The following is a 14,510-nucleotide window of genomic DNA, read 5'->3' as shown; positions in this document are numbered from 1 at the left end:
GTCCAAAGGGAGACTTAATTGTCCCAGAGGTCTCAGTAAGACCTGGTCGGTGCATTGGGTCTTTGATCTGACTTGAAAGGAGTTAATTGATTTCTGTGTCGCAGGCAGTGTTGGAGGGGGAAGAGGGGAGAGAGGGAGTAGGAAAGATGTTTTCTGGTCATTTCACAACATGTGGCGAATATCTGCAAGAGAATGAGAGGGGAAGGGAGGCAGTGGCGAGGGGGGGAGAGAGGAGGGTGAAGAGAGAGATCACCTCACACCCAACTCCATCCCTGCACAATTCCAGTAATGTGACTCACATGGGCCGGCCGCCTTGGCGCAGAGAGGGAGAGACGAGGGGAGGGAGAGGGAAAAAGGGGGTTCCCTGCTCTGGGACATCACTCACCTTCCCTCCAGCTGAAGCATGGAAAGACGTGTGTGATGTGCGGCTTCCCTCCGAGTGCAGCCCAGGGGCTTGTTAAGGTGGAGGTACGGTGAAGACCACACGTCTGACCTCTTGCTTTCAGTCTCAGTGAGGGTCTCCCAACACTTAATGACGTCAACAGGGAACCAAGACAACAGAAAAAGACCAGAGGTAAGTGGTCGGATTAAAGGTTGGGTGATCATTCTTAACTTTTCCTTACCAGTTTCTGAAAGCTTAAAGCTGCCCCACCAGACAATGCATTTGCCCCCTACTTCTCCACGAATACGATGATGGATCTAGTGAACCTTACATTCTGTGGCAGAGTGATTTGCTGCATCACCTGCCCGGGAGCCCCTGTCTTAGACAGGCTCTCCTGCCTTTACTCTTTCACCTCACTCTGTCTCTGGTCACCTCCACTCAAGGCAGGGATTGGGGGGGGGGAACAGGCCTGTCAGAGGGAGAGTGGCAGGCTAAGCCCGTCTTAACACAGCACCTCAAACCACCTCATAAATACAGGCTTCCTTTTCCAATTTCCAAGTGGCCCATCTACCTCTGTCTACATGCTTACACACGGCTACATGTCATGGGCCCGGGGTGTGAGTTTAAAAATGACCACGAGACATCTGGCAGACTCGCACAGGGGTGGGGCTTTGATGTGCTGCTCCGCTCCGCTCAACATCATTTAAAGGCAAACCCTTCCGAGGGCCAACTTTGCAGCAGAGACCCGGCAGACTGAAGTGGCCACTTGGCCTCAAAGCCGGCTCAGCACAAACAAAATACACGAAACTTAAAAGCGACAGCTCATGAGTGCAACTCAAATCTAACTGCAGTGGAGTTCTTGTAAGTCGTAGTAATGGGGGAAAAAAGAGCAAAAATATGGCAACTTGAAATCTGGAAGACCGCCTTCCGCTGCAATTACAGCCGCAGGTCTTTTGAGGTATCACTCCATCAGCTTTGCTCATGTAGAGTAAGGGAATCAAACACTAGTCCTCGAGAAACCTTTAGAAATGTCTCCATGTCTAAACACCTGAATAAAATAATTGGTTACCTAGGAGATACTATGGACACGTCTAAAACCTGTGTGATGCCACACAGGTATCTCACAGGTTCTTTGAGGACACAAGTTTGAAACCCAAATCTAGAGTCTGCAATATTTATTATTTTTTTTCTGTAAAGTCCTTCAAGTTTTGCCAGATTGGATGAATAGCATCTGTAAAAGCACATTTTCAATACTTGCCCCAAATCTTTTAACTAGATTTATGTCTGAACTTTGACTAGGCCATGAATGTGTTTTGATTTAAACTAGTCCACCTATGTGTACAGTCATTGCATGCTGGAAAGTGAACCCCCATTTAGCTCTATTCATCTTCTACCATCTCCAGCTTCCATTTCTTATCTGAGGAAAGGTGTCCCAAAGCACGACGCTCCCACCACCATGCTTCATCGTATGCTAAGAATCTTGTGCTTTGCTAGTTTAGAATTTTGCATCCAAGCCAAATAGCAGAGCACCTTCACCTCTTATGTAGAGCATAATGGCCGTCAACCTAACCTTTCCAGTTAGGTGGATGGTCTTGTCTGTGCCGTGCCCCCTTTCCGTTTTTGAATGATGAAGTGAACAGATGTTAAGACTTGGAGGTATTGTTTTATAATTTAATGCTGCTTTAAACCTGTCTACAGCTTGTTCCTGAGCTGTCTGCATGTGTTCCTTGATATTCATGTTTCCAATGTTGTTTTAGCAGACAGCCAAACTGTCCTGAGAAGCAACTTCTCAGGACAGTTGCTTTACTTGCATTTGAAGAAACTATTATGTTGTAGTTTATTGAATTTTCTTTGCAGACTTAGTCTGGTCAATTTGTAGAAATAACCAATACAGGAAAAAAAGATGACATAGACTGGAATTAGGTGACTTCTGAAGGCAAAATGCAATTTTAAAGTTTTTTTGGAGGGGTAGGAGTGTAAAAGAGCTTATACCCAAATGCGCGCCACACTTTTCAGGTTATATTTTATTATATTTTTATTATTTATTTATCGGATAAAATGCCAGTGACATACATTAAAGCTTGTTGTAAATTAGCAACATTTGAAAAAGCTCAAGGGATGTGAATACTTCAGCAAGCAAAGTTACCCGCTATTGTAACATGAAAGCAAACCAGTGTTTTAGTTTTGCATGAACGTAATGCAGTTGTTTGCCACTCTCTTTTCTCTATTTTTCACGTCTCTCACTGCACCACTTCATTTCAGTAGATGACGCAATCGGACTGCAGGCACATCTGTTTAGCACCTCCAGCTCTTTTACTTGCCCTGCTTTTGAAACACTAGGGAATGAATGCACTTTGGTTCTGTGAGAATGTTGGAAATAGTCACAGAGTGGATTGAAATTGTGCTGTTTTAAAAATCACAGGTGTAAAATATGTCATGTGTTCTGATTAACCTGATTAAGAAAATGGGCTGCAGATTTTTTTTTTTTGAAACCCATTCGTTGTCTTTTTATTTGTTAGAGGTAAAACTGGATCACGAAACAACAAACCATCTTAAAATCATGTAGTTAAAAAACAAAAATTAAGAAAAGGCAGAAAATAATTAGTTACTGGATTTAATATATAAAACATCCATGAATTACCTGGAGAACTAGTGTAACTAACATGAGATTTTTTTTTTTTTTTTGCAGATTAAACATTTCTACATACATCCCTTAACTATTCAGAATGGAGAGTTTAGCTTTTCTCTTGCCCTGGAAGCTAACTGGTCATTAACTCCATGCACTCTTCCATCTCACATGCAGAGTGAACAGCAGACTACAGCTGAAGTCTGAACACAGCTCTGCTGCTCAAACTGAACTCTGCAGAAATACTCCCTTTATTTAAAACAAAATGCTATTTTAAGAATATGACAAATATGTACAAAGTTTTTTCTTTTACCGTCTTCTAGAACATCGCTATAGTAATTCAAATTACTTTACTTGAAGAAATATATGGTTTAGTTTATTGAAGTTTCACAGTAGGTTCGGTTTGGTAACCAGAGGAAATAACCAGTAAACGGTATTAAGACATACTGCTGGAATTGAATCAATGAAACTGGTGTAGAAATATGCACCCAGTTTAAACAGGTAGGTTTTTTGTTTAAATAATCATGAGGGAAATAATATAGTAGTTTTAACAGCGAAAAGATACATAAATACATGATTTCAATTGCTTTTTTAAAAATGAGCAAACTGAGCTAAATTAAGTTCTATCTAGTTGAGATTGTTTTGCTCACCTGGTTACTCGTCCATAGGGGGGAAAAAACATAAATATATTTGGTTTGTGATTAAGACTTGAAACTTTACTTTTTAAATCTATTTTAAAAAGATTTTATGTTAATGTTTCCCATGAAAGCCATAAGTAAGACGTGTTGCCTTACTTCCTCAGGGTTGGGTTTTCTGGCTAACAGGTTTGACTTTAGCGTTAGCATTGCTGCTAACATAGCTAGAGCTGTTTAAACTTGGAATTACTGCAGAAACCTTTTCAACCACAAGTCTTAAGACACTTATTAGCTCTTACCAACGTGACGGCTGCAGTTACAGTCACACAAATGGGCCAATATGTAATCATCACACTGCTACAATAGATAATTGTATATTTCACCATAGTTTTCAAATCTTTAAATGTAGGATTTAATTTAGAGTAATAAAGGTTTTTTTTTGTTTAGAATTTATCTACAAAATCATAGCGTTATATGTGTTTGACTAGATTTCATCTTTCTGCTTTGTGTTTTTTTAGTTACCTCAGTGGCAGCTGCTCCAGTTCTTCAGGTGAACGTAGAGGTGGAAAAGGGGCGGAGCAAGCGGAGATTGGGTCATACCACCACTTGGGATCATGGGGGAGAAATGGGATTTCAATATGTTAGGTTTTTGTGAGTTTTCCCCTTTTTTGTCTTTGTGGGCTGACCAGTCAGTATTTAAGTTCCCCCCTTTGTCTTATTTAGGTAGGTCAATTTGTTTGAGTTAATATTCTTGTTGCTTGTTTGAGTACACTTCAGTTACTCTGACATCGTTTATGGGCCCAATATTGTTATTTTGTATGATTTACCCAAGGTTTTGCTTTTTAGACCAAGGAAAAAAAAAAAAAAAACCTTTTTAAATTTAGAGACCTGACTGTCCTTTTACAGCTTGCTCCATTACAACCAAGGTTATGTAATCATTCATAATACCACCTATGTAAATAAATAAGCTTAAACACTTAGCCAAACATTTTCAGATTCTAAACAAACTTTTTAAGTTGGATTCATTGCCAAAAAATGGTATTCAACCATACTTGCTGATGGGAATTACAGCTTAATATGCTTTAATAAAATTGTAATAATTTTAATTGCTTGACATTTTAAACGCTCCAAGTCTATTTTTATAGTGTAGAACAAAAACAACGACGTTTAAGAGCGCTTACAGCAAAATGGAGCATCTAGAATGAAAACAAAGCCCAAAATGTTTAATGTGATATTAAAAACGCCTGGCACATTAGTTTGCAAATCTTAACTACGTTTCTCGCAGTCATGCAGTATGCATATGGCACACCGCGTAGATGCACTGTGTGAACCAGCAGGGAGGGAGGCTGTTGAAGCCTGTCACGTTCTCCGGGGCTTCGCTGACATGAGTGTCACCTTCGCGAAGGAGCGTGAAAGCTGTTCCCTCTGCAGAGAATTCCTCAGTCGCTCTGATTTTAGCAGCAGAGCACAGCAACAAACCAAACGCTCACGGAGGGCTGTCATCTGCCGTCTGCTTCATTAAACACCTGTGAAAATCAAAAGCCATTAGGAGTTTTGGTCAGAAAAAAAAAAAACAAAAAAAAAAAAATCACACAGTTGGCAAAAGCTAGAAGTTCACAAACTTAGCAGAATGAGAGTCTAATTAACAGCAAGGATGCTAGATTGTGTATGAGCGTCTGGTACTAATTACACCTGATAAATTTGCACAGAAGTGTACTGAATTGCTAATGAAACAAGAGCCGCAATAAAATAGTCATGCTTTGTTATTAAAATTCAGCTTTATTACTAGAATGTTTTTTTTTTTTTTTTTCATATTTAAAAAAAAAAATGAAACGATTCTAAGCCATTGTGTTTTTGCACAGGAAAATAAATTCTAATTTTAATTGCCATCAGAATAATTCAGGTCATTGAAGTCCAAGTTCTATTAATTATTTCCTCAAGATATGCAGCAGACTGGATGAACATTCTCCACTGCTACAACTTAATATAGTGGTGCTTTTAAACGAGCTGAGTCAGTAAAGGAGCCACTGTTGACGTGTGTGTTTGTGTGTGTGGGTGTCTGGGGTAAACGCTCCACGTCTCAAGGCTCCGCTCATTCGTGCCGTGTGCTGCTCATGATCAACTTCCTGACAGAAAGATGCTTCTTCTGGAAAATGAGCGTCAGATGGACCCGTTTGTGCATTCTCCTTCATCCCCCCCCGAGGCATCGGCAACGACGTGCAACTCTGATGAGCGAAACGTGAGTCACTGCTAACATAGATTTAACAAATATTCCATTTGGGAATGTGAATTAGTTTTATTTTTGGCACGTAAGATTGTTTTAATCTCATCTTGTGCTGCTATCTGAGAAACACAGATACGTTTTTTTTTTGTAAACTATCAAAAAGTTTGCAAGAGTTATCTAAAAAAAAATTACATACAAAGTATCTTTTCTAGTACTTTTTTAAAAATTAAATAATTTAAATAAAATGAGAAATCATGCAACATTTGAAAGTAAAAAATCCCAGTTTAAATCATAAATGATCCTTCTTGTCCATTTAACTGTTCTTGTTGCGATTCTCGGAGGGAGAGCCGGACGAGGGGTTAAGGAACAATACTCAGTTCTGTGCCGAAGTTGTAGTGGAACTGCAAGGAGAAGAAAAAGATGGAATTACAGTCTGACAAATGAAAACCAAGCCAAAAACAAAATCTAAATAGTATTGAGTGTAGAGCACAAAGAAACACAATTAATTACACATTTTTGACCTAGTTTAACTGGATCGTGACTAAAGCCATTCAGCTTCTGATTAAAAATGTCTGATCTAATCGTATCCACCCAAACAGAAGCTGGGAGCCCACAGCAGCAGAACGAAGAGAGAAAGGATTTATGGAGAATGTAAAGAATTACTGCCCCCTTGCGGTGGAACATCGACAAGACAGTCAATATTAGAAGTTGGCGTCAATTCATTTGTTTGTGGTTTTTTAATGGTTTTTCTTTATTGCTGTTTGTTTCTTTGTTTCATTCTCTTTTTATAGTTTTTATTTGTTTGGTATGTTGCTCAATGATGTCCTGGGATTTCATTTAAATAATTTTTGACACAAATTGAATAAAGAGGAAAAGTTGAAACACTGCATCAGCAGATTGCTTTGGAGTTCTGGGAAAGACTCAAAGCCAGGAAATGAGTGAGGTCGGTGCAGGGCTCGGTAGTTGGATAATCTCACCAGAAACCAGCAATAAAAGGCAAAACGCATCAAAACAAAAAAAGTGATTGATTGTAACTTTAAAATGTAAACAATCAACGGTAAGCAGAAGATTTTTTGTTGAGAAATAATGTAATTTTCCTTTGATGTTCTATTTTTCACATTTAAAATAATAATACCCAAAAAAAACTTCACACTTCAGTCTTGCCATTGTCATGTTTTTAAATAGTAATCCTCATCAGAACTCATTTGACATTTAGATATATTATGCTTGTCTTACATGTTTAGCGCCTCTTGGGGTGATTATGCGGGTTTTTTTTTTATGTTTTATTATTTTAATTACAAAAAAAATCTAATTAAATTTATCCTCATGTGTTTGTGACCATAAAAATTAGTTATGTTTCAATTTTATACTTCCACTTCTATGAAAATATGCAGTAGCCAAATTATGCATGGAACGATTTTAATTGACTCGTAATTTTTGCATAAAGTTCAATCATCAGTCTAATTCTTGTCACACTTCTATTTCTCACAATCATCAAATCACTCGTCAAAAAAATGACAATGTTTACTGAGTTAAATCTAATACATTGCAATTGTTCCAAAATGTTTTACAAATTTCAACTTTCTGATTCCAAAACCTAATTACACTTTAATTAAGACAAAATTAAACTAAAGCCTCACAGGACGAAGCATTATTTTTGCTTTTACAATTGGACTGAAAACTTTACTATCGTGATAGATTATATAGAAACTGTTTCAGAACTACTCAACAGCACATATCGTCCTCTAGTGAATTCAAAGACAAAAGTCCAGCAGCTGCATTACTGCTACAAAGCACTAGGTGATGCTGTATGATCACGGGAAGAAGTTTTCCACAGTCCAACTCCAAGAAAGCAAGCTACAACTGAAATGTTGAAACTGTGCGCTATCGACAGGGCATTGAGGGGGCTTGAGGGAGGGAGGAGGGGGGCGACGACCCACCTTCGTCTACTTGGTGGTGAAGCTGCAAGTTACCCAAACCTGTCACATATCAGAAGCCTATTATTTGTGAAAGAATTCAGCTCCCTCCACTCGCACACAAATCAGTCTCAACATCTGGCACAGTAAATAAATATACCAGTGTGCGTACGTGTGTGTGTGCGCGTGTGTGAATGTGTGTGTGGATGATGGATGGGGGAATGGGGTGTTATCAGGGAGAGCATGTATCAATGTCTGCCAGTTTTACACACAGCCTGACAGGACAGTGACACACTCGAACATGGGCGGCAGTCACCCAGACGAGCCGAGCTTCATTTCCTGTCCCTGCTCCACTGCCAAAAATATGTGACATGTTGTCTTCATTAATTCCACCTCTATTTGGAGCTCTCTCTCCCTCTCACACACCCTTGCACACTACTGTCCTTCCATTTATTCACACCCAAACACGCACGCGCGCGTACGTACGTACGGACGCACGCAGAGAACTCCCTACAAGCACTAAAAGGCGATCATACATAGGTGCTAATGAAAACCCCTTCATGTGTGCACACACACTTCTTTCCACTCTGCTATACTCGCTCTAAAAATCATTAAGCAGCCGCCAACAACATTTTTCAGCAGAGCAAACTACATAAAGATGTCACTTTAATTCGCTTACTAATTAACACTTAAAAAGACACAAATTAGATATGCGTGGCTAAAAGCAATTATAATATCCGCAAGTTTTTTGCGAGTCATTTGGGAAATGAAAAGAATGCCTAATTGCTGGAACCAACATCGCCTGAGACATGGCTTAAGTGATGCCTGTTAGGGAATGGTCCTATCTACAACTGTGGCTCTGATTACAACAGTTTACCTCGATTACACGTGCATGTGGAGAATTTGAGAAGGTACATCTCTTTCTTCTCCTTCTGTGTGTGTTTTTTCTCTTTTTTTTTTGGAAAGAGTTTGAGACGAGAAGGCAATTAGAATTTGTCGTAGTAGGAGCGCCTTTAGCCTTTGAGACAGAGGAAAAGCTGAGGACAAGTGAGAGTGACCTCTCCTGGACAGCAAAGGAAGAAGATATTTGCAACTGGAAAGCAGCAGCTGCAGCCAAGAAAGAAAGAAAGAAAAAAGAATCTTATTAATGGCACTAAAAGTGTAACAAAGAAAACAAAAGGAGAAGGGTTTGGTCCTCGCAGGTACATCACTGACTCCACTCCACCCCCCACCCCCCCCTGCTTGTGCCGCACATCTCATCGGGCTATAATAATAAGAGGAGAGAAGTAAAAATAACACAATGGTGAGGGATGTTTCCACTTGGAAACTAATTATCAAGCTAAGCTGTGACTTATCCTCATCAGCCTGGCCCCGCCATTAATCTTGTGCTGTCGTCCACTTCACTAAATCCTGTGTGTTACACTATCTCACATTTACTTCATCAGCTCCAGCGCGGCTGTAATTAATGATTTCTCATGCCCTTCCCTTCTCTTCCCCAGCTCAGCTCACCATGTGTCCTCCTGCTAATCACGCTCCCGGAGAAGAAAAGGCGGGTGGAGGAGGTGGTGGAGGAGGAGGTGGAGAGGAAGCAAGAGCGGAGGAAGAAGGAATAAAAGACGAGAATATATAGGATGAGTAGTCAGCCTGTCTCCAGCCTGGACACACACACATGCACATGTAGATGGCGTTAATACCTGCGCCGGCAATGAGCTTCATTCAGATGACCATATGACAAGATGGCGACTCTGTGTGATTTGGATAGTGTGTGACAGAAGACAGAGGCAGAGTGCAGAACAGACACCCGGTTTGATGAGGGAGTGTTTGCTCTGTAACACATCTCAAACCCAACAGCACCTGTTCTTTTACAGTGGTCTGTCACTTCCTGGCAGTTCTGATACCAAGATACCGTGCTAATGAGAGAGAAGGGGGGTTGTCACTCTCTTTAGAGCACACACCCGCGTGCACACAAGCACACACACACACGCACACACAGCGAAACGCACAAAGACATGCGCACTCTTTCTGTCTCTCGCTTTCACAAACACTTGAGCTGTAAAGGGAAGGAGCCGCACACAGATGATTTCCTTCCTACAGATGCCTGTAGGCTACAGTATTTCATCAGAAATGGGGAGAACTTTTGTAGCTCTTTTTTTATTTGCTCTACGGCACAGTGTCACTTTCTTCTCGACAGTGGGGCTGACTGAGAGATTAAAAAGTTTAACATGGCGAATCTGAAACTAAAAGCTCTTCTGAAAGGTTATAGCTCGGGATTCTAAAACGAGGTCGTGTTGAAATATCGTAAGCACCTGTTGTCTTAACTGCACTAGATAACTTTGTTGGTGTCTTAGCAGAGTCTCAGATGCTGATGCTAACAGCTAAACGTGAGTCGCTTTGGGTGATTATTTATGAAAAAGGCAACGGTTATTTCCACAAGTATTCAAAGTTGGAGTCAGTGCATCGCCAATGATCTTCCTACATGAAACTCACACTAAAAAAAACTTGATGACTGATTAAACCAGACATGGGCATCTCCTAGCCCCCTGGTCCACGTTTAGATGGAGAAAATATGAATGTTAGAGCTGACCGTTTTAAATTGATTATGCCCGCTCTACTTTGAAAAGCTTTGCATTTTGAAGGACTCTTGCTGTTTCTCTGCTTGGTTAGCTGCAGTAGAACCCTTATGCGCGGCGGTATCGGCTCACGCTAAAGGGAGAGCGAACAGCAAAACTGAATACACAGACTTTGAAAAGAGGCTTTCTATTGCTGAATATCATTATCACCTTATCTGTGGGCGAAAGACTGTTGGAAGTGCAATATTTATAGGTTGCCATTTCCAACTGTCATGAATAAATGTTTTCCATGCCATCGATATATTTAGCATCTTAGTGCAGTGTATGCCCACACCCCTCACTTATGATGGGGTCCAAGATGCTAAAGATCAAAGAAACTGTTTGGATGTAATAAGGTCACAATCCAAATTTCTAGCATTGTGCAGATCTACTCTAATTTTTCTATTGCAATCAAAGGTAAGATGGAGAAAAAGCTGTAGTTCCGATGGATTATTGGTTAAAATAATATTGAAATTGTTTTTCATTTACGATAAGGTAAAGGTTATTTTGTCATGTCACGTTTATTGTTCTGTGGCAATGACCTGTGTTACTGTCAGCCAGACAAAAAAAAATATTTAAAATTCACCAACAAATATTATTTTGCCCATCCGGTAGACTGGACTAGTCAAAGGTGGTAGAAGTTCTCCTTGGTATCGATCCAGTCCTCCTGGATCAGCTAATAATGACTTAAACTATAAGAAGAGGTCCAGAGAATTATTACCATCTTATAACATTTTAACAGAAATTAGTTTTTAAACACCCAAAATGGGCCTTTAAGCTCTGCGGCGCTGTGCTGTGTGAGATGCATGATTGAGTTGTTGGAGGCAAGAATAAGGGGATAAAAGTCAACAGTTCTTGGAACAGGAGGCAACACTTTTAGGAGAAAAAGGCTGCCTAGCATGGCCATGCTTTTATTCAATTGGGGCTTAGTGGAGCCAACAGGGCCTCACTGTCTCAGACACTTAATTACAACCCAAGACCGTTTGCTTTGCATTCTGGGCCAGCGGCGGCGGCAGCCGAGCGTTGCAGCCTCTACTCACTTCCTCCTCGATCTCTGCCAGGGATTTGATCGTAATGCCCATTAAATTGACTTGCTGCATCTGAAATCAAAAACAGGGGGGGGGGGGGGAGGAGGGAGAGGAAGGAGGAAGAAGAAAAAAAAAAAAAACACAGAAGAAACATGGCGGTTAGGCTCAAGGCTAAGTAAGCATGCTTAAAAACTTTAATCCTTTCCAGCTCCGTGTCAATACAAACGGGGCTGCAGTGACAACCTCTGCCTACCAGCCAAATGGACTGCATTGAGTCAGCTCTGCCTGACTGCACACATTCATCTCTCAGTGTGGAAGAAAGGAAAGGAGAGGGACAAGGAAGGAAAGGAAAGGAGAGGACAAGGAAGGAAACGGGAGCTACTGCTCGTCTGAAGAGATGCACTAGAAAACGAATCATTTTCACTCTCGTGTTGCATTTAAGGTCAGGAAACAATCGCGCATTTGTCATCTGATCCTGAGGATTTTCTTTTTCTTTACCTGTTGAGGTTTTACGTGAAACTTCTCCGACACCATAAATGGCACATCGTCGAGAGCTGCAGAGAGGAGAAAGAAAGAGAAACAAAGTTGAACTTTAAACCAACAGAACATTTTAATCTGGAGCCTTAAATGCAACTACTTTCTGAAGTCTAAACGCAGGATTACAAAACAGCAAAGCTATCACCATCCCCAGCCGCCCCAGCGCCTCCCCGCCTTCCGTCTACAGAGAGAAGATGAAAGGCTTTTTTTTTTTTTTTATTCACTGTGTATGAGCACCTCCACTCTCTCCTCCAGCCCAGCCCTTCTCCCAGCCCTCTTCCAGTTTAATTACTCTTGATTATTCCTGATTCTGTCTTGTCTGAGAGATGTTCACCTCTGAAACAAAGACGCGCTCGCACTGTAGGCACAGAAAAGCGTATAGAGGGGAGACAAAACACTCACGAGATATCGAATTTGCATGAAAATAAGCCGCACTGTTCAGCCAGCGCAAAAAAACAAAAAAGAAAAAAAAAGTGGATTGAAATGAGGACTTGCCAGGAGCGTGGTGGTATAATTAGCATTTGACCAAACAAACGAGCTTCAACAGAGCTATAATTAAGCAGGCCTGTAATTAAGTGTATGCCCTTTATCATAATGATCGTGGTTAAAATGGTGTGATGGCTGCCAGTTGATTATTAATGGTGTAACCCCGTCCTGCATGCATCCTGCACTGGAATCAAGGTGTCACGACTGTCAGGCTAGAGAGCAGCCCTTTGTTTATAAAATACATTAGGGCCCAAATTAACACGGGGTGACAGGAGACACAAAGCCTCTCGCTTCCACGCTGAAGGGGGGAAACTGCAGCTGCTCGGCTTCTTTGTAAAACTCCCAATTCTGGAGTGATAAAAGTTGCCGGCGCTGGCTCCCGACCACGGCTGCAAATTATCAAGGGGCCGAGCTTCAAACTGCTTCTCTTTAACCCACAGTCAGGTCACGGCGCTGGCCCGCGAAAAGGAACACATAAATGTAAGCCAAGGTTGTGAGTCACTGTCTGGGAGCTGGCGATCGCGTCGGCCTTTCCTGTTCGGAGCAATATTTAACAGTTCTGACATGATAAAAACCTTTTCCTCACGTTGACGCTTTCTGTGACTCGGTTATTACAGGGATGCAGGGTTTGGCACCCGGAGACGACCGTAATACAATGCGATCTTTGTGATCAAAGCGTGGCTGTGGCCTCGCAGGCAAAGAAGGAAATCTTTTTCACTTTTCATGGCTTTTTTTTTTTTTTTTTGCTCATTACCCCATACTGTTCTTAAAGGTTGGACACAGAGCCGCTTTGAGCTAAACGCTAACGTGAGCAAGCTTTGATTCACGTAATTACTAAAATAACAGGTTAAAAGTTTTCTTAGTTAATATTTGAATGTTAACACTTTGATATAATGAGAAATCAGCTGTTGACCAAAGGGGGAATTGACCCATAGCTGACTTCGATATTTGGAAGTTGAATGCATTAGAAAGTATTTCAATAAAGTTTATTTGTTAAGCGCCTTTCACAGACAAAACAATCAAAGTACTATCCAGAAAATCAATAAAATAACTTAGAAAAGTTATTTTATCTTTTGTGTGATTTGTAACATGCTGGATCTGGAAATGTTGGCAGCTTGAGAAATTCTGTAACAGAAGATTTTGGAAAAAAATAAGGAAACTGATGTTCAAAGTTACCAATACCAACTTAGCTAACTATGCTTTTTGCTAATAAAAGATGCTACAAAGTGTTTCAAAAATGTTAACTCCAAATAATATGACTTTGCTTTGAGTGCAAGATTCATTCTTGCAGTGACTCCTCTGTAACACACACAGTGAAACGTCACCTCTGCTTAAGGCGAGAAAGACAATTTTCCGAGAGAAATCACTGCTGGCAATTCCACGCCTACCAAAAACCAGCAACCAAAAACTGGCTACAAATCTGTGATTAATGCATCGCTATAAATCTTTGTGGCATCATTAACATTACGTGCTTGATTTCATGATTACCATTAAAATATACAAAATATCATTAAAATAATACAATCTGAAAGGCGGTGCTACAAATAACCTCACTGCCTAAGCCCAGCCCAAAGCAGGAGTGATCAAAAACATTTCAAAATACAGAGCAGCTACATATCTCTCTACATTAGCTTTTAATGTGTGCCTATTCAGAGCATGGCAGCTGTTCCAACCTTAAAAACACAAGTGAACGCCACTTTGTTGCTGCCAGGACCAACGCCGGGGCAGAGGTAGGCAGCGAGAATACATTTAAATCAATAACTGGCAATGGGAAGCAGAGATTGTGCTTGCTGATGGATCTACACGGCACGGACAGATGGATGCAGAGAGCCGAAGGCCAGAGAGTTTCTTTATTGCTCAAGGATTACATTTAAAACCAGATCTTACTTTGTATTCCTCCGCCATCTATACTACAGAGCATATCTTACATCCAGACAAATGGAGAGGCGCAGCAGATGACTTGGCGGTAAGGGATGGATGCTGTACTACGGAGCAATCCGAGGGTGCAAAGGGCAAAAATAATGTAAATCCAATCTTCTGAGTAGAAATCCCAGCATGAAGCATGTT

The 14,510-nt window shown here is 40.8% G+C and overlaps 1 protein-coding gene across 3 annotated transcripts in view; it reads right to left on the bottom strand.

The window, feature by feature from the left end:
* Positions 1-4,464: 4,464 nt before the first annotated feature.
* Positions 4,465-14,510, bottom strand: part of mvb12bb (multivesicular body subunit 12Bb) — a 47,705-nt gene continuing 37,659 nt past the window's right edge. For 2 of the 3 annotated variants that reach the window (XM_017306482.1, XM_017306481.1), the window contains exons 8-9: positions 11,919-11,974; positions 11,240-11,492 (exon numbers count right to left, since the gene is read on the bottom strand). In XM_017306482.1, coding sequence (XP_017161971.1) covers positions 11,355-11,492; positions 11,919-11,974 — 194 coding nt within the window. In that variant the 3' untranslated portion in view covers positions 11,240-11,354. Of the gene's footprint in view, positions 5,170-6,185; positions 6,269-11,239; positions 11,493-11,918; positions 11,975-14,510 lie in introns of those variants that run through there. The other variant, XM_008419219.2, reaches the window with a different exon arrangement.

This window comes from Poecilia reticulata, linkage group LG9, assembly GCF_000633615.1.
Source record: "Poecilia reticulata strain Guanapo linkage group LG9, Guppy_female_1.0+MT, whole genome shotgun sequence".
NCBI classification, from domain to species: domain Eukaryota; kingdom Metazoa; phylum Chordata; class Actinopteri; order Cyprinodontiformes; family Poeciliidae; genus Poecilia; species Poecilia reticulata.
This window is presented reverse-complemented; position numbering and strand designations above follow the sequence as displayed.